This window comes from Piliocolobus tephrosceles, chromosome 5 (genome assembly GCF_002776525.5).
Source record: "Piliocolobus tephrosceles isolate RC106 chromosome 5, ASM277652v3, whole genome shotgun sequence".
Classification (NCBI taxonomy): domain Eukaryota; kingdom Metazoa; phylum Chordata; class Mammalia; order Primates; family Cercopithecidae; genus Piliocolobus; species Piliocolobus tephrosceles.
Window position 1 is genome coordinate 35,615,864 of NC_045438.1, and position 23,779 is coordinate 35,639,642.

Sequence of the window (23,779 nt, forward strand, 5' to 3'; positions counted from 1 at the left end):
CATTGTAGGATAAGGCATACCAGTAATTATGTCATTAGAAACAAAGTTTTAGCCAGGCACAGTGGCTCACGCCTGTAATCCCAGCACTTTGGGAGGCTGAGGTGGGCGAATCACAAGGTCAGGAGATCGAGACCATCCTGGCTAACACGGTGAAACCCCCGTCTCTACTAAAAATACAAAAAAAATTAGCCGGGTGTGGTGGTGGCCACCTGTAGTTCAGCTACTCGGGAGGCTGAGGCAGGAGAATGGTGTGAACCCAGGAGGCGGAGCTTGCAGTGAGCCAAGATGTCACCACTGCACTCCAGCCTGGGCGACAGATTGAGACTGTCTCAAAAAAAAAAAAAAAAAGAAACTGAAAGTTTTAAAGTGAGAGAAAAGCGTTATGAGAATAAAGAAGTAGAAACGATCTTAAAGTTGAATGGGGAATCGTCATATAAACTTGTGATTTATTTTTCTCTGTCTAAAAAAAGTACATATTTCTTAGTTTTTTGCACAATAAAGATTTAGAAGCAGTGACAGCTGAGTAGCAGTGAATATTCTTAGTGCCCTGAGTATGGCCTCTAAATACTGTTTGCCACTAACAGGAATCGTGTCTTTGGAGAAGTCATTTATTCCAGGGCTGGGCAGGAATGCAAGACATCTTCTTGTGTCAGAAAGCAGGAAAGCTGTGAAAGGTCGCTGGAGACATATCAAAGGTTTAGAAGGTACAAGTTGAAGGGATTCTCATTGGCCAAAGATGAGACTATTGGAACAACCAAAAGAATGAAAGCAATGAATTTAAACACCACACACACACACGTGTGTATTTTCAGTCCTTACGTGGAGATAGAGTTGTGATTAGGAAAAATGTAGTTACCATTGAAGATTATTAGGACAACCAGCTCATTATTCTGAAAATTGATAAACGTAAAGAATCAAGGCATTTACCTTCCCTTTCTTTTATGACTTTTATTGTGGTATTATAAAATAGTTGATAAGAAAAGTTCTTTATAACAGGGTTCTAGCTAATAAATGCAGAAGGAATAGCAGAAATTAGAAAATCACTATTTAGTAGCCCCTAATGAAATAATGACTCTAGGCAGGGATCACTGTGGATGCTAAAACCATTAGTTTAAGATTGAAACATTCTCTGAACAATCTTAGGATCACTAAAAGTGGGTCAACCAGAAATTATATGCCTCCTAATATAATTGGAAGCCAAAAAATAAAATGAACTAATCTGATTAAGCCTCCAGATCTAACTTCTAATTTAAAGGAAATTGGAAGGGTAGAGAAAAAAGTTCATTACCACCATGAGGAAACATTTGGGATAATCCAGAAGGCAAGACATTCTACAAGACCAATAACTTGGTTTCTTTCAACAAATAAATGTTATGGGATGTGGGGCAGGAAGATCAAGGTGTGGGGAGGAGGACTGTCCTAACTTAGAAGAGACTTAAGAGACATAACAGCTAAGTGTAAAATGTGGGTCTTGTTTGGATACTGATTCAAATAAGCTGACTGTAAAAGAAACATTTTTGGGGACAGTCAGGGAAATATGAATTAGGACTGAGTGTTAAATTATATTAAGTAGCCATTGTTAATCTTGTTGGGGTGAAATTGGCCTGTGCTTATGTAAAAAAAAAAGACAAACTGGCCTTACCTACGGAAGTATTTAGGAGTAAAAGGTCTGATGTTAAAATACTCCAGTTGTCAGCCCTTCAGTCAACAATGGGACAGATGAAACATGATGGGCGTAATGGGTGCCTGGGGGTTTATTATACTCTTCTCTCTACTTTTATGCATGTTTAAAAATGTCCATAATGAAAAAAAAAATTGAAAATTTAAGTTTCAAGGCTAGAGGTGGTGGCTCATGCATGTAATTCCAGCACTTTGGAAGGCCTAGGCAGGAGGATTACCTGAGCCCAGGATTTAGAGACCAGCCTGGGAAACATGGTAAAACCCTGTCTCTACAAAAAATTTAAAAATGAGCTGGTGTTGTGGTGTGCACCTGTGGTCCCAGCTACTCGGGAGGCTGAGGTGGGAGGATCAATTGAGCCCAGAAGGTGGAGGCTGCAGTGAGCTGTGCTCGTGGCACTGCACTGCAGCCTGGGTAACAGAGTGAGACCCTGTCTCAAAAGAGAAAACTTAAGTTTCACCTTAAAAGAAATATATAGCCCTTTCTAATCACTCAGGAATTAAAAGTCAGTGACCCTTTCCTTTGTATTGATACAGATAAGAATAAAAATTCTGGACATAGTTTTTTATTTGACAACTTTTAATTAAAAAGACCAACTTAAAAAGGGCAGTACTTTACAGTAGATTAAAGATGAGCTCTTTGGGAATTGGTTTCAGTAATAAAATTTGTCCTCTCAAACTGTGGTTTTGATGAGGTTCAGATTTCATAAAGCAGCACAAAACATTGTGCAGTGGATTTTTTTTTCTTTTTCCCTTCTCCTGGTTAATTTTCTTCACCACTGCCAAGAGTTATTTCATCAGATAGGCCTCTAGAGGACCCTGCTCTTAAAGCATAAAGTCAGGCACTGCATATCTCTCTTCCTTTTTGTATTTAATTTGACCATTTGCCATGCGCACTATTTGAATGGGAGTGGAGGGGGAGGTTGGGAATAAGGAAGACGTGCAAGAGGAGACTAACAGAAGATGTGCTTTCCATTCAGATTTGTTTCTCCTTTCCTTCATTCATTCCAGAAACTTTTATTAACTCTACTGTGTGCAAGATACTGTACCAGGCTAGCTGGGAAGACAAACACCTTAGGCATGCCCTTGCCCTCCTGGAGTCCTTGCCCTGTCTAGGGAAGCAGACTTCTGGTTATCTAATGTCTAATGTGGTAAGCGCTGTGAATGTATGCAGTGTTATAGGAAGGGAGGATTTATCTGGGGAAGGGGCAGGGAGGGCATCCTTTGGTCTAAAGGGGAAGTTGGAATGAATTATTCAAGTGGAGAGGCCAGAGTAGTAGTGTTAGAGTCAAATGAAAGAGCACGCTTGACCAGAAAGGATAGAGCCTGTGTGCTTAGAGCAGTCAGCGTTTTGGCCATTGTGCCAAGATCACGGGAAAGACATTGCAGATTTTAAAAATCGATGAAATATTTTATACATTATAAAATACATGTAAGATATAAAAATGATATATTGAACACACATATTCACCATCTAGCTTAAAGAAATGAAACATTACGTATACCACTGGAGTCCGCTGCTTACCCTTTCTAGTCCTATTCTTCCTCTCTATTTTTTTTCCTCCCTTCTTCCCAGGAGTAACCACTAGCCTGAATTTTCTATTTATATATTTTTTGCTTTTCTTGCTATTTTTACAACATATGTATGCGTCCCTAAGTCATGCATAGTTTTGCATGATTTTGACCTTTGGGTAATAAGAATCAACATGGATGAATCTCACGTAATGTTGAGCGAAGATGCTAAGCTGTAGGAGCTACATATAGTGTGAAACCATTGAAAGGCTTTGTACGGGGGAGTGACATTTAATTTGTATTTTCTAAAGATTACTTTTTATGCAGTGTGGATAATGGATTGGAGGTAAACAAAAATGGATGGGGAGAACAGTTAGAAGGATGTTATAATCTAAGTGGTAACTTATGGTTGATGGTTGTAACCTCTTAAGAGAAATCATAGACACATTCTTAGCCATAGCTCTTCAGGATCTTATCCCTCCCAACTATTCAACCTTGCTGTTCCCCAAATCTGGCAAGCTTGTTCCTTGTTCAAGGTCTTTCCCTGTTCTCTGTAACCTGAGCCTTTCATCTCAGGCCTGCAGAGTTCAATGTTTAACTGCACTCAAGTCTCTGCACAGAGAGGTCTTTCCTGGCCATTTTGTTGAGAAATGACCCCCTGCTCTTGTCATTATTTTCTGTTCTCCTTACTCTGCTTTGTCTTTGTAGTTTTTTAAAAATTGCAACTTGAAATTATACATTTATTTATAGCATGTTTTCTGCTACTAAAATGTAAGATCCATAGGGGCTGGTCTTATATGAACTTGTAACCTCCCTTCCCCCTGTACCTAGTACATAGTGGGTGCTTAATAAACATTTGTTGAATAGATGAGTGAATTGATTGAAGTTGGGATAATGGAATTCATTCTTCCCTTTTCAGCTGTATCTCAAACATCTCTCTGGCTTTGAACTTTTTTCAGAGCTTGAGGTTAATGCCCAAACCCTGTCTTGCTGTCACCTCAAACTCAGTATATATAAAATTACATTATTTTCCTTCCTTCAGTCTTTTACTTTTGTTAATGCTGCCGTCACTGACAGTCCTCAGGCACAAAACCTTGGTGTTATCTTGCAGTGTTCACTACCCCTGACCCCTAGGGTGCTGTATATTCAATCCATTTATGTCTTTGGGGAAGTTTTCTGGTTACTGTTTGATCTCTGCTTTTTGCCTATTGACATTTTAGCCAGCCCTCAGGGCCCCGCTTCAATCCTTCTCTTAGGTCTATAGTTTGTTTTGTTTTGTTTTTGAGACAGGGTCTTACTCTGCTACCCAGACTATAGTGCAGTGGCATGATCACGGCTCAGTGCTGTCTTGACCTTGACCTTGTGGGCTCAAGCCATCCTCCCACCTCAGCCTCCTGGGTAGCTGGAACTACTGTTACGTGTCCCCACACCTGGCTAATTTTTAAAATTTTTTATAGAGACGGGGTCTTGCCATATTGTCCAGGCTGGTCTCGAACTTGTGGCCTCAAGCAATCCTCCTGCTTCGGCCTCCCAAAGTGCTGGGATTACAGGCATGAGCCACCATGCCTGTTGTAGTTACTCTTTATTTAATTAAAAACAGAAAAAAACCCCACACAGTCTCCTGATCTGTTAGTTCCTCTCCCATGTCCTAATATTTTAAACATAGTATTCAGTTGCCTTTCTTTTTTTTTTTTTTTTTTTTTTTGAGACAGGGTCTCACTCTGTCACTCCGCCTAAAGTACAGTGCCACAATCTTGGCTCACTGCAACCTCCACCTCCCGGGAGCGATTCTCCTGCCTCAGCCTCCCACGTAGCTGAGACTACAGGTGCGTGCCTTTACACCCGGCTAAGTTTAATATTTTTAGTAGAGATGGGGTTTCACCATGTTGGTCAGGGTGGTCTCGAACTCCTGGCCTTAAGTGACCCACCTGCCTCAGCCTCCCAAAGTGCTGGGATTGCAGGCATGAGCCACCACACTCAGCCTATTTCCTTCTTTATTATCCCATTTTTAACTTCACCACCATGTGTGTCCTATCTTCAGCTCTGTCCTAGAGACCTAATGCTTGCCACTTGGTTGTGCAACAGAAGGCAGCTGGCAGCAACAATGCCATCAGCATGGTTTTCTTACTTCGTATCTTTAGTGTTGATTCAGGCTGGATTCTCTTGAGCCGCTGGAGCTCCTGCAGTTTTAGAAGGTGAGAAGTCATAAGATCTCACCTGCTGCTTCACGCTGGAAGTGTGTGGAGGCAGTGGAGTCTGAGCTGATGATGCTAGTATTTACTTAGCAATTCTCTATACCTACCTAGCAGTGATTCAGGTTGTAAAGAGAAACTTGATTGGTTAAATTGTTTTAACCAATGTTTGAATGCCTATTTTACTGTGATGAACGTAGATGTACAAAATGTTTTGCTCATTAGGAGTCTCCAAAATCTAGCAGGTATGTCAGTTATGTAACATTCTTTTTAGTAAATAAAATATGGTAAATGCTGAGTTAGAAGTACGTGCAAGCTGTTGTTGAAGGCAGCATATGACTCATTGAAGGGCTTATCAGGGGAGGCTTATTTCATAAGGGATGTAATGGGGCCACATCTTGACAGATAAATGGAAATTTATAAGTGGACAGGGGCTTTAAGATCCTTGTATAGGTAATTCATGAAAACACAATGGAATCAATCTGGGCCCAAATGTAGCTCCAGTAAAGGGTGATACCAGCAGGGGTGGAGCTTTAGTTCCTTGATATCATGGCTTAAGGTAGCCAAGAAGTTCTGATTCAACAGTGCCCTCAAGTAGCATGCTGTACAGATAGCCTCGCATAGCGATTAAGAGTGGGCTCTGCAATTAGGCTGCCCAGGTTCAGAGTTCATCTCTGACCTTACTAGCTTTGGGACTCTGGACAAGTTACTTAACCTCTCTGGGCCTTGACATCGTATCTACTTCATATAAATGAAGATTAAATGAAATAAAATACATAAAGTGCTTATCAACAGGATCTGACACTCAGAGTGTTCAATAAAGGTTTGCTATTTTTATTTTTGACTGTTTACATCAGCCTAGAGCAGGGGTTGGGAAACTACATCATGTGGGCCAGGTCCAAATCTGGCCTGCAGTTAGATTTACAAATAAAGTTTTATTGGAACCAAACCATACCCATTCATTCAGTATTGACTATGGCTGCTTGGTGTGTGCTGCAAGAGCTGAGTTTAGTAGTTGTGACAGTGACCAAATAGCCTGTAAAGTCTAAAGTATTTACCATGTGGCTCTTTGTAGAAGAAATGTAACTTTTTGAAGAAACTTACCATTTACTATATGGTCCTTTGTAGGAGAAATTTAGAGCATAAAATCAAACTCTTTAGCTCTCAAGATCTTCAGTGATTGCTTCCAAACCAGCCTTTTTTCTATCCATTACTAACAGATGGCCACAGCAGCTTTGGTTTTCACTGGCCCTTCTATTCCTTTCATAGCTGCTGCTGGATTGTGCTTCCTTTAGTGTCCCAACTACTCTTCTGTCTTTTGCATGAATATGGGCAGAGGCAGGGCCAGGACTAGGGTAGGATGTGTGAGGCACTCACTCTACGTACACAATTTAAGGGGGCCTCAAAAAACTTGATAATCAAGATAATTTGTTAATGTTTTTAAAAATAAAAATTAATGCAAAAAACCCATGATGAACAAAGTATTGATATTTTACTTTTTTATTCCTTTTTTGGAAGCTTAATATAATTTTATTAAACTTTTTTCCAGGTTTAGTATGATAGGCAAATAAAAATTTGTAGGCTGGTCACGGTGGCTGTAATCCTAGCACTTTGGGAGGCTGAGGCGGTAGGACTGCTTGAGCCTACAAGTTTGAGACCAGCCTGGGGAACATGGTGAGACACTGTCTCTACAAAAAATAAGAAAAAAATTAGCTGGGTCTGGTGGCACGCAAGTGTGACTCCAGCTACTTAGGAAGCTGAGGTGGGAGGACTGCTTGAACCCAGGAGGTCATGGCTGCAGTGAGCCAAGATTGTGCCACTGCACTCCAGCCTGGGCGACTGCGCAAGACCCTGTTTTGGGAAAAAAAAAAAAAAAAATCTAAGTTGTACAGCTTAGTGTTTTGATCTAAATATATCTTGAGTAATGATTCCTACAGTCAAGCTAATTAACATATCCATCACTTGAATAGTTACCATTTTCTTGTTCTCACGATAAGAACATTTCAGATCTACTCTCTTAGCAAATTTCAAGTATTCAGTAATACATTATTATTTATAATAGTTACCATGGTGTACATTGAATCTCTAGAAATTATTCATCTTATAACTAAAAGTTTGTATCCTTTGACCAACATATCTCCATTTCCCCTACCCCCAGACCCTGGCAAACACTATTCTACTGTATGTTTCTCTTAAGTTTGACTTTTTTAGATTCCATATATAAGTGACGGGATCAGTATTACCGATGTTTTTTTTCCTCAGCCTGCAACGTGGCTTAACATAGTAGTGGGCAGCAGAGAGAAAGTAACCCACATTTAAGTGGCTTAAGCCCAGATACTCATACTTTCTACATATATGTGGGAGAGAGTAATAAGATTCAAAGTAACCTGCTGGCTGATCACCAATGTGATATACCAATGGCATATACGCAGGTCCTTGTCAGGACTAATTTCATAAAGTATAATTATGCACATGTTTTGTTGAACTTAGTTTACAGGAGTGATCTGTATAATCTGTTGTATAAAATGAAAGAATGAAAACATTTCCAAAAGTTTTCAAATGGTTCATTTGAAATGGTTCACCGAGAGCAGTGAAGCATACATTAGAATAGCATGTATAGATAACTAAAACTGTTTACCAAGAGATCTGGAAGGATCACCTGGTTCCTGCAAGCTTTTTCTAAGAAAGGCCAGATAGGGATATTAATTGAATTTTAATGCTTTCCAATAAACATTGACCCAGCAAGCTTTTTTAGATGACTAACTTTCTAATCTGCTTTGACATTTCTTCGTGGGGCTGCAAACAGTGATTTGTTGGTAGGTTTTAAAATATGTATAATTTGTTTTAGTGAAGAAGGTTTGGAAGTATACTGTAGAATTCTATGAAAGCAGAATGGAGTCTTATCTGTAAGGAATAAGTGTGGAGGAATGGACAAGATCAACTTCTCATTTCTCGGACACCTTGTTGAGATGGATAGGAATTATTTGATGTTTTGACATAGTAAATTAGTTGTTCTGCCTCTTACTGTTACATAACAAGAGATAAAATGCAACGTTGAACTTGATGGTCTTTTGCATTCTAAATGCTTTTCAATGTTTTTAGGTGTATAGTGTTGATTGGAGCCAAACCAGAGGTGAACAGCTTGTGGTGTCTGGCTCATGGGATCAAACTGTCAAATTGGTATGTTAGCATTATTGTATTCGAAAACAAATATTCCCCTCCCTACAGCTTCTGCTAAATTTTCTTTTCTTTTCCAAACATACTTCTGTAGCTTTATGATTGGACAGCTGAGTTTTCTTAAAAAAAAAAAATTAAAACATTTATTAGAACTTAAAATTTTCTAATCTTTTGGCTGTGAACTAATAGCTCAGCATTAGTTTGGCACTTAAATACCATCCTGCTTTATATCAAAATAGATTTTTAAAAATCCTTGAGATCTGTATATATATTGTATGTGTATATATAAATGTATATAGTTTATTGGTATGTATAGTATATGTAAAAGCATAAATTTGAATTTATCCCTCTTGAGTAATTGATCTATTCATTTATTTTTAGTGGGATCCAACTGTTGGAAAGTCTCTGTGCACCTTTAGAGGCCATGAAAGTATTATTTATAGCACAATCTGGTCTCCCCACATCCCTGGTTGTTTTGCTTCAGCCTCAGGTAAGTAATTCTCTATTTACCAAAAGCCTTATTTGTACTGAATGGTGGCCTTGTTTTTACCATTAGGTGGCGCTGTGTACCTTAGATTCAAAGAGAAAACAGGAGAATATTACTATTCTTTTGTGCTCTTAAGACTTTACTTCTTTTTTTTAATTTTAATTTTTAATTTTAATTTTTATTATTATACTTTAAGTTCTAGGGTACATGTGCACAACATGCAGGTTTGTTACATATGTATACATGTGCCATGTTGGTGTGCTGTACCCATTAACTGGTCATTTATATTAGGTATGTCTCCTAATGCTATCCCTCCCCCCTTTCCCTACCCCATGACAGGCCCCAGTGTGTGATGTTCCCCATCCTGTGTCCAAGTGTTCTCATTGTTCAGTTCCCACCTATGAATGAGAACATGTGGTGTTTGGTTTTCTGTCCTTGCAATAGTTTGCTCAGAATGATGGTTTCCAGCTTTGTCCATGTCCCTACAAAGGACATGAACTCATGTTTTTTTATGGCTGCATAGTATTCCATGGTGTATATGTGCCACATTTTCTTAATCCAGTCTATCATTGATGGACATTTGGGTTGGTTCCAAGTCATTGCTGTTGTGAATAGTGCTGCAATAAACATACGTGTGTATGTGTCTTTATAGCAGCATGATTTATAATCCTTTGGGTATGTACCTAGTAATGGGATTGCTGGGTCAAATGGTATTTCTGGTTCTAGATCCTTGAGGAATCGCCACACTGTCTTCCACAATGGTTGAATTAGTTTACAATCCCACCAACAGTGTGAAAATGTTCCTATTTCTCCACATCCTCTCTAGTACCTGTTGTTTCCTGACTTGTTAATGATCACCATTCTAACTGGTGTGAGATGGTATCTCACTGTGGTTTCAATTTGCATTTCTCTGATGGCCAGTGATGGTGAGCATTTTTTCATGTGTCTGTTGGCTGCATAAATGTCTTCTTTTGAGAAGTGTCTGTTCATCTCCTTCGCCCACTTTTTGATGGGGTTGTTTGATTTTTTCTTGTAAATTTAAGTTCTTTGTAGATTCTGGATATTAGCTCTTTGTCAGATGAGTAGACTGCAAAAATTTTCTCCCATTCTGTAGGTTGCCTGTTCACTCTGATGGTAGTTTCTTTTGCTGTACAGAAGCTCTTTAGTTTAATTAGATCCCATTTGTCAATTTTGGTTTTTGTTGCCATTGCTTTTGGTGTTTTAGTCATGAAGTCCTTGCCCATGCCTATGATCTGAATGGTATTGCCTAGGTTTTCTTCTAGGGTTTTGATGGTTTTAGGTCTAACATTTAAGTCTTTAATCCATCTTGAATTAATTTTTGTATAAAGTGTAAGGAAGGGATCCAGTTTCAGCTTTCTACTTATGGCTAGCCAATTTTCCCAGCACCATTTATTAAATAGGGAATCCTTTCCCCATTTCTTGTTTTTGTCAGGTTTGTCAAAGATCAGATGGTTGTAGGTGTGTGGTATTATTTCTGAGGGCTCTGTTCTGTTCTATTGGTCTATACCTCTGTTTTGGTACCAGTACCATGCTGTTTTGGTTACGGTAGCCTTGTAGTATAGTTTGAAGTCAGGTAGCATGATGCCTCAAGCTTTGCTCTTTTGGCTTAGGATTGTCTTGGCAATGTGGGCTCTTTTTTGGTTCCATATGAACTTTAAAGTAGTTTTTTCCAATTCTGTGAAGAGAGTCATTGGTAGCTTGATGGGGGTGGCATTGAATCTATAAATTACCTTGGGCAGTATGGCCATTTTTGCAATATTGATTCTTCCTATCCATCAGCATAGAATGTTCTTCCATTTGTTTGTGTCCTCTTTTATTTCATTGAGCAGTGGTTTGTAGTTCTCCTTGAAGAGGTCCTTCACATCCCTTGTAAGTTGGATTCCTAGGTGTTTTATTCTCTTTGAAGCTATTGTGAATGGGAGTTCATTCATGATTTGGCTCTCTGTTTGTCTGTTATTGGTGTATAGGAATGCTTGTGATTTTTGCACATTGATTTGTATCCTGAGACTTTACTGAAGTTGCTTATCAGCTTAAGGAGATTTTGGGCTGAGACGATGGGGTTTTCTAAATATACAATCATGTTGCCTGCAAACAGGGTATTCAATTTTCCTAATTGAATACCCTTTATTTCTTTCTCCTGCCTGATTGCCCTGGCCAGAACTTCCAACACTGTGTTGAATAGGAGTGGTGAGAGAGGGCATCCCTGTCTTATGCCAGTTTTCAAAGGGAATGCTTCCAGTTTTTGCCTATTCAGTATGATATTGGCTGTGGGTTTGTCATAAATAGCTCTCATTATTTTGAGATACATCCCATCAATACCGAATTTATTGAGAGTTTTTAGCATGAAGGGCTGTTGAATTTTGTCAAAGGCCTTTTCTGCATCTATTGAGATAATCGTGTGGTTTTTGTCTTCGGTTCTGTTTATATGCTGGATTACATTTATTGATTTGCATATGTTGAACCAGCCTTGCATCCCAGGGATGAAGCCCACTTGATGTTGGATAAGCTTTTTGATTTGCTGCTGGATTTGGTTTGCCGGTATTTTACTGAGGATTTTTGCATCGATGTTCATCAGGGATATTGGTCTAAAATTCTCTTTTTTTGTTGTGTCTCTGCCAGGCTTTGGTATCAGGATGATGCTGGCCTCATAAAATGAGTTAGGGAGGATTCCCTCTTTTTCTATTGATTGGAATAGTTTCAGAAGGAATGGTACCAGCTCCACTTTGTACCTCTGGTAGAATTTGACTGTGAATTCGTCTGGTCCTGGACTTTTTTTGGTTGGTAGGCTATTATTGCCTCAATTTCAGAGCCTGGTATTGGTCTATTCAGGGATTCAGCTTCTTCCTGGTTTAGTCTTGTGAGGGTGTATGTGTCTAGGAATTTATCCATTTCTTCTGGATTTTCTAGTTTATTTGCATAGAGGTGTTTATAGTATTCTCTGATGGTAGTTTGTATTTCTGTGGGATTGGTGGTGATATCCCCTTTATCATTGTTATTGCATCTGTTTGATTCTTCTCTCTTTTTATCTTTATTAGTCTTGTTAGCAGTCTATCAATTTTGTTGATCTTTTCAAAAAAACATCTCCTGGATTCATTGATTTTTTGAAGGGTTTTTTTGTGTCTCTTTCTCATTCAGTTCTGCTCTTATTTCTTGCCTTCTGCTAGCTTTTGAATGTGTTTGCTCTTGCTTCTCTAGTTCTTTTAATTGTGATGTTAGGGTGTCAATTTTAGATCTTTCCTGCTTTCTCTTGTGGGCATTTAGTGCTATGAATTTCCCTCTACACACTGCTTTAAATGTGTCCCAGAGATTCTGGTATGTTGTGTCTTTGTTCTCATTGGTTTCAAAGAACATCTGTATTTCTGCCTTCATTTCGTTATGTACCCAGTAGTCATTCAGGAGCAGGTTGTTCAGTTTCCATGAGGTTGAGTGGTTTTGAGTGAGTTTCTTAATCCTGAGTCTAGTTTGATTGCACTGTGGTCCGGGACACAGTTTGTTATAATTTCTATTCTTTTACGTTTGCTGAGGAGTGCTTTACTTCCAACTATGTGGTCAGTTTTGGAATAAGTGTGATGTGGAGCTGAGAAGGATATATATTCTGTTGATTTGGGGTGGAGAGTTCTGTAGATGTCTATTAGGTCTGCTTGATGCAGAGCTGAGTTCAATTCCTGGATACCCTTGTTAACTTTCTGTCTTGTGGATCTGTCTAATGTTGACAGTGGGGTGTTAAAGTCTCCCATTGTTATTGTTTGGGATTCTAAGTCTCTTTGTAAGTCTCTAAAGACCTGTTTCATGAATCTGGGTTCTCATATATTGGGTGCACGTATATTTAGGATAGTTAGCTCTTCTTGTTCCCTTTACCATTATGTAATGGCCTTCTTTGTCTCTTCTGATCTTTATTGGTGTAAAGTCTGTTTTATCAGAGACTAGGGTTGCAACCCCTGCTCTTTTTTGTTTTCCGTTTGCTTGGTAGATCTTCTATCCCTTTATTTTGAGCCTGTGTGTGTCTCTGCACGTGAGATGGGTCTCCTGAATATAGCACACTGAAGAGTCTTGACTCTTTATCCAATTTGCCAGTCTGTGTCTTTTAATTGGAGCATTTAGCCTATTTACATTTTAGGTTAATATTGTTATGTGTGAATTTGATCCTGTCATTATGATGTTAGCTGGTTATTTTGCTTGTTAATTGATGCAATTTCTTCCTAGCATCGATGGTCTTTACAATTTGACATGTTTTTGCAGTGGCTGGTACCGGTTGTTCCTTTCCATGTTTAGGACTTTACTTCTTTATCAGCCTCTTGACAAGAATTAGCTGTGATTCAGATTACTTTTCAATGATTCCAACTCCTAAAGAATAATCCCCAGATTTCTGGCAAGGACAAATTCATGGATGGTAATGTTATAACTGAGATATGATGCATGTTTGAAAGAGAAGGTCTTGAGTTTTGTTTTAGAACACTGTTTCAGAAACTGTGAGACATGCATCTGCTTGTCAATGAGTAGGTTGAGCTTGGAGCTGAGAACTCTGGCTTTGTGAATAAAAATTGTATCATTGGCTTAGAATTGGTAACTGAAGCCATTGCAGTAAATCAGAGCACCTAGGAAAGACTAAGTCAAAGAAACCTTGGAATAGAGCACAAGTTGGCAAACTGCTGCCCTCAGATCAAAACTGATGGTTTTTATAAATAGTTTCACTGGGATACAACTATGCCCATTTATTAACATATTGTCTGTGGTTGCTTTCACACTGTAGTGATGGAGTTGAGTAGTTGTGAGAGAAACTGAAAGGTCCTCAAAGCCAAAAATATTTACCGCCTGTGGCCTTTTACAGAAAATGTTTGCTGACCTCTGGTATAAATCCTTAAGGAGAGAGAAAGAAGTGGAAACTCTTTTGTGCAGTTGGCTGTTTAGTAGAGAACAGAAGACATTAGGTGGAAGAGGAGGTGGTGCTCCTAATAGTGTCTCCTCTTTCAGTTATGCGGCATCCAAAGATAGGCAATAGGTAGGATAATTGTTACTTTCTTGCTAATAAACTATATTAGTGCCCTGAGTTGTTGAATTATATTGATTGGTTTTCTTAGGAGATACAATATCACACACTTTTTTCCCATTATTTCATTATTTTTAATTTTAAAAGTGAAAAATGATCAAACCATCCTAAATTGTGAAAGTACTATTAGGTTGAAAACACTCAGAAATGGAAACCTTCAGGTAAATTATATACAGACAAGTGTATCCATTTAGATTATGCAATTTTCTTTTTATAGGGAGCATGATTAAGGTGAAAGATTATGTAATTTTTTGAGATCCTAATAATGAATACTAGTAATGCCTATGTGTAGAGGCATAGTTAATAAAAGAAAAAGTATTTTTGTTCTCTGATAAAAATAAACAGTTTTCTAGAATGATGAAGAGTACACACTGTCAACCTATAAGGTTATAAACTATTATTTTTTGAATTTTTAAGCTAAGTCATAGCTTTTTTTGTCCATAATCTGAATTAAATCTTTTCTAAGATTTAATTTAAATTTTTTTTCTAAGACTTCATATGAAGTCTTTTGGAATGGGACCAGTAATATATTTTTTCTTCTCATGTTGCCTTTTCCAAGCCTGAATTCCTTCTTTCTGTAACATAGTTAACCATAAGGCTGAGTGTGTATTAAGTCAGTGGTAGCAATATTAATACATTTAAATTGAATCAGTAAACGCTTTCACTTACATATATAACTTGAGTTAATTATCTTTTATGTTTTTATTATTATTATTGAGACAGAGTCTAGCTCTGTCGCCCAGGCTGGAGTACAGGGGTGCAATCTCGGCTCACTGCAACCTCCACATCCTGGGTTCAAGCAATTCTCCTGCCTCAGCCTTCTGAGTAACTGGTACTACAGGTGTGCGCCATCACACCCAGTTAATTTTTGTATTTTTAATAGAGACGGGGTTTCACCATGTTGGCCAGGCTGGTCTCGAACTCCTGACCTCAGGTGATCCACCCACCTCAGCCTCCCAAAGTGTTAGGATTACAGGTGTGAGCTACTATGCCTGGCCTATGGTTTTGATTTGGAATAAATGGTAATGAGTTTTGTGCTTATAGTGAATTGGATCTGTAAGTTGACCACAGTTCAGTTTACTGGTTTGTAATTTTACCACTGGTGAAAGGTTCTACCGCAGAGAGTATTAGTCTAAGTCGAATTAAAGTTCTTGTAAGGATATGAATTAGATTCTTGACATTAGCATTATTTTCTTAGGTGAGGGATGCCTTTTGGCATTATATCCTACAGTTTCAAAGGAGTCATTTCAAACTCTAGATTGAATTAGTGGTGTAGAATAGATCCACCTCAAAAATGAACTGAGGCCAGGCACAGTGGCTCACATCTGTAATCCCAGCACTTTGGAAGGCTGAGGCAGATGGATCACTTGACAACAGGAGTTCAAGACCAGCCTGGCCAACGAACATGGTGAAACCTGTCTCTACAAAAATACAAAAATTAGCCGGGCATGGTGGCACACACCTGTAATCTCAGCTACTTGGGAGGCTGAGGCAGGAGAATCACTTGAACATGGGAAGTGGAGATTACATTGAGCCTAGATAGAGCCACCACACTCCAGCCTGGGCAACAGAGCAAGACTCTCAAAGAAAAAAAAACTGAAACATGCTTCTCTTCTAGTGAAACAGTGAAGACCTATCTGCCAGGGAGCTCTAATTGGCAACATACACAGTAAACTAAAATTAATAATGAGAGTATAATTTTGTATAGTTAGAAAAGTATTCATAAATACAATTCCTTGAACAATTGGTAGGTCTTAAAAAATTCCTTACCTTTCTATTTTATGTAATCTTGTTGATATTTTTTATTATTGAAGATTCTTTTCTTTTTCTTTTTCTTTTTTTTTTTTTTGTTTGAGACGGAGTCTCTGTCGCCCAGGCTGGAGTGCAGTGGTGCAATATCAGCTCACTGCAACTTCTGCCTCCCTCCTTCAAGCGATTCTCCTGCCTCAGCCTCCCGAGTAGCTGGGATTACAGATGCGCGCCACGATTCCTGGCTAATTTTTGTATTTTTAGTAGAGATGGGGGTTTGCCTTGTTGGCCAGGCGTGGTCTCGAACTCCTGAGCTCAGGTGATCCGCCCGCCTCGGCCTCCCAAGGTGCTAGGATGACAGGCGTGAGCCACTGTGCGCGGCCTATTTAAGGTTCTAAAATTGCCTTGATTTGGGCATTTTTTTGTTGTTTTTTGTTTGTTTGTTTTCAGTTTGTTTTCTCTGACAGGATACGTGACTATGAAAACATCAAGTTTGCCTGAGTTTTAAAAAGGATATTTCCTTTGCCCCACTGGAATGACCAGTTATGACATACATCCAGTTGGCAGAGTAAAAAGAGGGTATTGATTTGTTTTTAATCATTGTTCTCTTTATGCGTATGACCAAATGTAAACCTGATAGTGACAAAATCGCAAACTAATGCAGCTGCATTTTTTAGACGTCAGTCAGAATTGTGTGTATTAGCCATTAGTCATTTGAGCTGAGTCACACACACCTCTTCCTTTTACATTGGTCTTTGTATAGCATGGAATACATAGCATTGACTCTGGATAGTGCTGTAGAATCTGCGGTGTATAAGACTGAATAACAGAAGATTAATTGTTTGTAGAGCATTAGTATAATCACAACACTTAACTTTTCAAACTATCTGAATAGTGTAAGTGGGTAGTAGAAAAGCGATCTTTTATCAGCAGAATGACTGTTTGCTTCTGTAGAAGAGAAGACACCTGTTTAATTACATTATCTTCATGTGTTATGTTAGAAATTAATATAAATCTTGGTCACATCAGCTAGGACTTCTTTGGATGAAAGTAGAAAAAAAAAATTCTCACCCAAAGTACTTTAAGAAAGAAGATAACTTATTTGCTCACATAAGTGAAATGTTCAAAATTAAATCTGGCTTTATAGTCATGGTTGGATGTAGGGCTCTGTCTTCTGTTGTGTTGGTTTCAGAATCAGGGTATCAGGCACCACATGATGGCAAGATGGTGGTAGCTCCAACCGCTAGTACATCCTTTCTGTTTTCTGTCCAGTAGGAAAAAGTGAAAGATTCCTTCTCGGACATCCAGGCAGTTTCATTTTCTGTCATGGGCTCTGATGGGTCCTTGTGGATGTACCTGAACTAATCACTGTGTGTGGGTGAGGGGAATATAATATGTCAATTGGCTTAGGCCTGGTTAGTCCCTGCAGTTGGGAATGGAAAATGAGAGAGGGTGTTACCCAAGCAACATGGACTGAGGATGAAAAAGAGTGAATCCAGATTAGGTGAAAGTAGGTGGATGGAGTCTAAGGGGCCAGTATTCACTAAATTGGCTACACATCTAAGGCTTCAGATAAATCAGAGGGGATTTGATGAAAATCAAGTACTGGACCTGTAAGCTCTAAAATATGTTCTTTAAAAACTTTCCTTGTGAAATGGATACAGTAAAGCTGTTTTCTGCCAATTTTTATGACTTGGGGAACTCATTGGAAGATTGATTTATCAAACATTTGCCATTTTCCTGAAATAATCCTTTGTGATGATTTACAATTAGTCTACTTAGTACTTTTTAAAAGATTCAAAGTTCTTCTTCCACTCTACAAAAATATTGGAAGGAGTTGAGATATAGTAAAAAGTCAAGGAAAGTTCTGAAACTCTCATTCATTGTGCCTTAGCCATTTCAGAGACAAGAACATTTACTTACTGAGCTATGTACCATGCGTTTGTAAGCAAATACAGTGCTTAGGTCTTCTTTGCTTCGCTTGTTTTCATAGATTTCCTATGACACTTGTGTATTCTTTTACATAGCCAAATGCCTTACATAGCCAAACATGAAAATATTTTTTATTGTTATTATATAAGATATGGTAGTAACCATCTTATTCAAATTTTTAAAACATATCTGAGTTCATTTTGATTGTTGAGAAGGATGTTGCCCATGAGTCAGTCAGATATTTATCGAATGTCCATCATTTACTGGAGATTCAGTGAGGAAAACAACAGATAGAGTTCCTGCCCTCCTAGAGCATATCGTCCAGTAGGAAAGAGGAATGCTAAGACAAAATCTAGAAGCAGCTAATGATGAAGACTGTAAAGTTCTTTAAGGAGAGGTAATATAGCACAGTGGTCAGGAATAAGAATTCTGGAGCTGGACTGCTTCAGATCAAGTACTACTTTCCTGCTATTAGGAGAATTTCTTTGGTCATGCCGTTTAACCTCTGTCTCCTCATTCCTTATTTCTAAAATCAGGGTGATAATGGTATCCATATCATAGCGTTTTGAGGAGGATTAAGTGGCTAATGTGTATAAAGGGCTTAGTTAGAACAATGACTGGCAGAGTAAAAGCTCCTTTTTTTTTTTTTTTTTTGAGACAGGGTTTGGCTCTGTTGCCGAGGCTGGAGTGCAGTGGTCTGGAGTGCAGTGGTGCCATCTCAGCTCACTGAAACTGCCTCCCGGGCTCAAACAATCCTCCCACCTCAGCCTTCTAGCTGAGACCACAGGCGTGCGCCACCACCTAGCTAATTTTTGTATTTTTGGTAGAGACAGGGTTTCACCGTGTTGCCCAGGCTGGTCTAGAACTCCTGGACTCAAGCAATCCTCCCGCCTCAGCCTCCCAAAGTGCTGGGATTACAGTTATTATTAACACATGTGCCCGGAATCCTGTGGAAATGTGTAAATGGATTCCTGAGCTTGTCAGAGTTGACTGGTCAGATTACTTCCCTCAAGAAACAGTCTAAGCTACTATTTTATTAACAAGTAAGAGGAAATGGGAAGTGGGAGGCAAAAGCTGGAATGTGGAGAGAACAGAGCATTTTTGAGGACCATCAGACTGGCCCTTGCAGTGTATGTGTGCTGTAACAATCGACAGTTAGTGCTTATCTGAGAGCTAAAACTGGTAAAGCTCTAGAGTAACTTGCTCTAGGTGGACTCTGGAATGCATGGTTGTATAGTAACGTACTAGTCCAGTGATTCTAGAATCTGGCTAATCATCAGAACCATTGGGAGAGCATTAAAAAAACAGCAGCAGAATTCTGGACTTCATCTTAAGTCTTGCTGAATAAAAAGACAGAATACCTCTGGGAGGTGTATTTTTAAATCCCAGCTGAATCGAGTAAGCAGTCCAATTTGGGAAGCACTGTACTAGTCTATGGAATAGCTCTGTTTGAGATGCCAAATTGACAGCTTAGTTCTATTTCAGGTAATGGGAATTGCATGTCTGTTTTCCCATTGTAGAATATACTCAACTCTTTTTTAAAAAGCCTACATAATGGTTTCAGTGCTGAAATCAGAGAAGTGGTTTCTTTAGTTTGAGAACTGCTTGGTTTTTTCCCTCAGTTTTGCTAGTGAGTTTATCTTTATTAACTCTCTTGCCTTGTCTTCTTGCTTACAGACAAGGGCTTGTTATAAAACATAACATAATCTTTGCATAAAGTAATCCCAATTGCAGTTTGTAGTATGGAACCCATAGTTGTAAAATACTTGTTTTTCATGGTGGAAGCTTATGTGATAGGCAGTCAAGATGTATTTTTATGTCTAATCCTGTTGCACACGTATACTTAAGTGTATCTTTCAACTGATTACAACAACTTATATTTTAAGATTATATATGAGAACATAGCATTTAGTTTACTCCAATAATTTAATCACCTTCAAGGTTGTAAAGTTTTGCAAATCTGGAATCAAATTTGTTATCATTAGCTAAGCTAAGACAGGCCAAAATGGGGGAAGTTTTTAGAGAACTACTAATAGATCTAGATTTACCTTCCATAGCAGAGTTCCCTAAAGACATTGCATTTTGCCTATTTCATGATAGTTGTGTTAGTACAGAATTCATATTTCTAAATTATATGAGATAGAAGGGAAGAATATTTGAGCTCTTTTTATGAAGAGTATTAATATGAAGTAAGTTATTTTTGGAATCATGAAAACTAAATTATTGCTGTCACAGACTCCATCTAGTTGCGTAAGTCATAACCATGCCTGAATGTGTGGGATCAGTAGTTAAAGCAAACCTCATTCTACTGTAAGAAAAAGTCATATTACAGCTGAGAGGCACAGGGCATTTTCGTTAAGTTATATTATATTGGCCCCAAAGTACCTTATTGCTACTCAGTTCACCTCCCAGTTTTAGACTCTATGTTTACAATCATTCTCCTTATGCAACTTCCTCTTACCTTCTGCAATTTGAAATTAGACATAGTAACAGCCAGCACTTCCTCATCCATATTGTATATTTAAATTCACTGGTTCTGGCCAGGCACAGTGGCTCACGTCTGTAATCCCAGCACTTTGGGAGGCCACAGTGGGCGAATCACTTGAAGTCAGGAGTTTGAGATCAGCCTGACATGGTGAGACCCCATCTCTACTAAAAGCTCAAAAAAATTAGCCGGGCTGGTGGCAGGTGCCTGTAATCCCAGCTACTGGGAGGCTGAGGCAGGAGAATCGCTTGAACCCTGGAGGAGGAGGTTACAGTGAGCCACTGCACTCCAGCCTGGGCAACAGAGTGAGACTCTGTCTCAGAATAAAAAAAAAAAATTCACTGGTTCTGTCAGTGGCAGGTCTGCAATTGATGAGAAGCTGGCAATTCAGGTGAGTCTATGGCACCATCACAGGGCCCTGATAAATATCTGCTTGTCAATGAAAGGCCAATTGTCTAGAAAATTCAATTTAAAAAACAACATAAATACAGATGTCCTGGCAGCTGAAAGAGCTGAATGAGTCATTGTACCATTTGGTCATTAGGTCTCTTTCCTACCTGGAAAACAAAATGGCGAGGACAAAGTGCCAAATGGTTACATCAGGAGTTGCCGTCAAGGAAGTGGAATTCTCAGCTCCTGCCCAGCAGTCTTCACATTTTTGTGCCCATTAAATTAACTGCAAGAGGGGACAGCTCAAGCCATGGCTTTTTTTTTGTTTTTGTGTTTGTTTTTTTGATATTACGTGAGAGTGGTGGTGTGGAACAAAACCTCCCAACCTTTGTTATTATGTTTTTTAATCTTTTATTGAAGTATAATACACATATTGGACAGTGTATAATCTTAGTATACAATTTGGTGAATTCTCACAATGAACACATCGTTGTAGCTGGTACCCAGGTAAAGAAACAGAACATTCCCCAAGAGCCTCCTCCCATCCTTGTAGTCACTTCTCACCACCCCCCACCCCAGGTGACCACTGTGTGGCCTTCCATAACATGGATTAATGTTGCCCATTTTCATACCTTTGTTACTGGTTTCTTTCATGCAACGTGATGTCTTGTAAGACTCATCCATGTTCTGCCTACAGTAACAGTTCTTAATCTCCTAGTCCGCATTCCTTGTAATGTTTTGTCACTTTTAAATTTTTTAAATTTTATTTTTTGAGACAGAGTCTGGCTCTATCACCCAGGCTGGAGTCAGCGGCACAATCTCGGCTCGTTGCAGCCTCTGCCTCCTAGGCTCAAGCAGTCCTCCCACCTCAGCCTTCTGAGTAGCTGGGACTACAGGTGCATGCTACCAAGCCCGACTAATTTTTGTATTTTCTGTAGAGACAGGATTTCACGGTTGCCCAGGCTGCTCTGGAACTCTTAAACTCAAGCGACCTGCCTGCCTTGACCTTCCAAAGTGCTAGGATTACAGGTGTGAGCCACCACGCCTGGCCTGTTTTGGTACTTTAAGTCAATTCACATACTCTTATTAAGGTGAACCCAAGCTCATTGATCTTGAGACAATGCTGTAGCTATAGTAGAATTTATAGTTTTAACCTAGTGTTAGATATAAATTCCTGAAAGTTAGTATATATTGTTTAGGCATTTCATATGTTTTAATGGAAGCCTCATATTTATCCAATGGTTTTCTTTGGAGCTAGCTTCAGGAGACTGAAGCTTCAGGAGAATACCCTTTGCTCCCTTATTGTAATGAGTGATTTCCTTTGCCTACAAGTGATAGAACTGGAACTATGTTAGATCTTTGTGAAATTTGTTAAAAAGTGTACTCCAGAAAAGGAAGGGCTGCTTGAAAGGCCCAGGACACATTCTGTCTCTCATCTGGACTTTTCTCTACTTGCTGACTTGACTCTGTGGACTGGCTTTCTCTACACAGTGAGACACATGGCCACCAGTCAGTGGCTCCTGAATTTTTATATATGTATATATAAATATATACACACACATATATACACTGAAGGCTGAAGAAGGTCATGAGAGATTATTTCGTCAAAGCTATATTTTTTTTATATTTTTTCTGTATTTATATATATATATTTTAAAATAAAATAAAATAAAAATTATATATATTCTATATTAATTATATATATATATATATATATATAATTTTTATTTTTTGAGACAGAATCTCACTCCATTGCCCAGGCTGGAGTTCAGTGGCATGATCTCAGCTCACTGCAACCTCCACCTCTGGGGTTCAAGTAATTATTGTGCCCCGGTGTCCTGAGTAGCTGGGATTACAGGCGTGTGCCACCATGCCTGGCTAATTTATTTATTTATTTATTTATTTATTTATTTATTTTTGTATTTTTAGTAGAGACAGGGTTTTGCCATGTTAGCCAGGCTGGTCTCAAATGCCTGGTCTCAAGTGATCCTGCCCTAGCCTCCCTAAGTGCTGGGATGACAGGCATGAGCTCCTGTGCCTGGCTATATTTTTACGTTTTTGAGACAGGGTCTTGTTCTGTCACCCAGGGTGGAGTGCAGTGGTGCGATCATGGCTCACTGCAGCCTCGACCTCCCGGACCCAAGCAGTTCTCCTACCTCAACCTCCAGAGTAGCTGGGACTACAGGTGTGCGCCACCATGCCTGGCTAATTTTTAAATTTTTAAATTTTAAATTTTTTGTAGAGATGGAATCTTCCTGTGTTGCTCGGGCTGATCTCGAACTCCTGGGCTCAAGTGATCCCGCAAAGTGCTGAGATTACAGGTGTAAGCCATCATGCCCGGCCTCCTGAATTTTTTAGGTTGTAAATGCTACCATAAGAGAAGGACAGACATTATTTTTTCAGTTATAGTTCAGAAAAATCCCAAGTATCTACCTTTGACCTTTCAGCGGTAGTCAGAGCAGGGACTGAGGTACTGTAGTTGGTCCTGCCTGTACCTACCTTTGGTCAGTCAGTTGTGTTGAGGTGTAAGTCTTTATAGAATCACTTGGTGAGAAAAGGACATATGATACTCCTAGAAAAAGGGTATTTCTGGGCAGGCCAAATACTAGACATCCATGTCACCCTGCGTTACACACTGAAGGCTGGAGAAAATCATGAGAGATCATTGCATCAAAGCTGTTTGGCATTCTGGAAGCAAATTCTACTGACTGGTGGCTAGACCACAGACAGTGATTATAATGAGGGCCCTTGAAGTTATTTGAAGCTCTAACCTGTACCAATTCTGAACAGTTTCCTTTTGGTACTTTCAAACTCATCATTTGTTTTTCACAATGAGATATGTTGTCACCAGTGGGTCCTGAATTTTGTAACTTGTCAATTCTGCCATAGAAGAGGGACTGACATTATTTTTCATTTGTAGTTCAGAAAAATCCCAAGTACCCCCATTTGGCCTGTCATCTGTAGTCTGAACAAGGAATGAGGTGCTATGGATGGAGGTACCATCCTTAGCTAGGTCCAAAAATGTTTGTTACTCTCGTCTATCAAAGTGGTTTTCAACTTTTTTTTAATGTAGCAAGACGATATTTTTAAATCAAAAAAGGAAAAAAAAA

The 23,779-nt window shown here is 39.0% G+C and overlaps 1 protein-coding gene and 1 non-coding gene across 2 annotated transcripts in view; one reads left to right on the plus strand and one right to left on the minus strand.

The window, feature by feature from the left end:
- PEX7 (peroxisomal biogenesis factor 7) overlaps window positions 1-23,779 on the plus strand; it is a 94,766-nt gene that overhangs the window by 14,970 nt on the left and 56,017 nt on the right. The window contains exons 4-5 of the mRNA XM_023190980.2: window positions 8,484-8,561; window positions 8,940-9,048. Coding sequence (XP_023046748.1) covers window positions 8,484-8,561; window positions 8,940-9,048 — 187 coding nt within the window. The remainder of the gene's footprint in view (window positions 1-8,483; window positions 8,562-8,939; window positions 9,049-23,779) is intronic.
- Window positions 16,312-16,444, minus strand: LOC111525571. Its single transcript, XR_002726151.1, has one exon. It is a non-coding gene; the product is annotated as a small nucleolar RNA SNORA27 (small nucleolar RNA).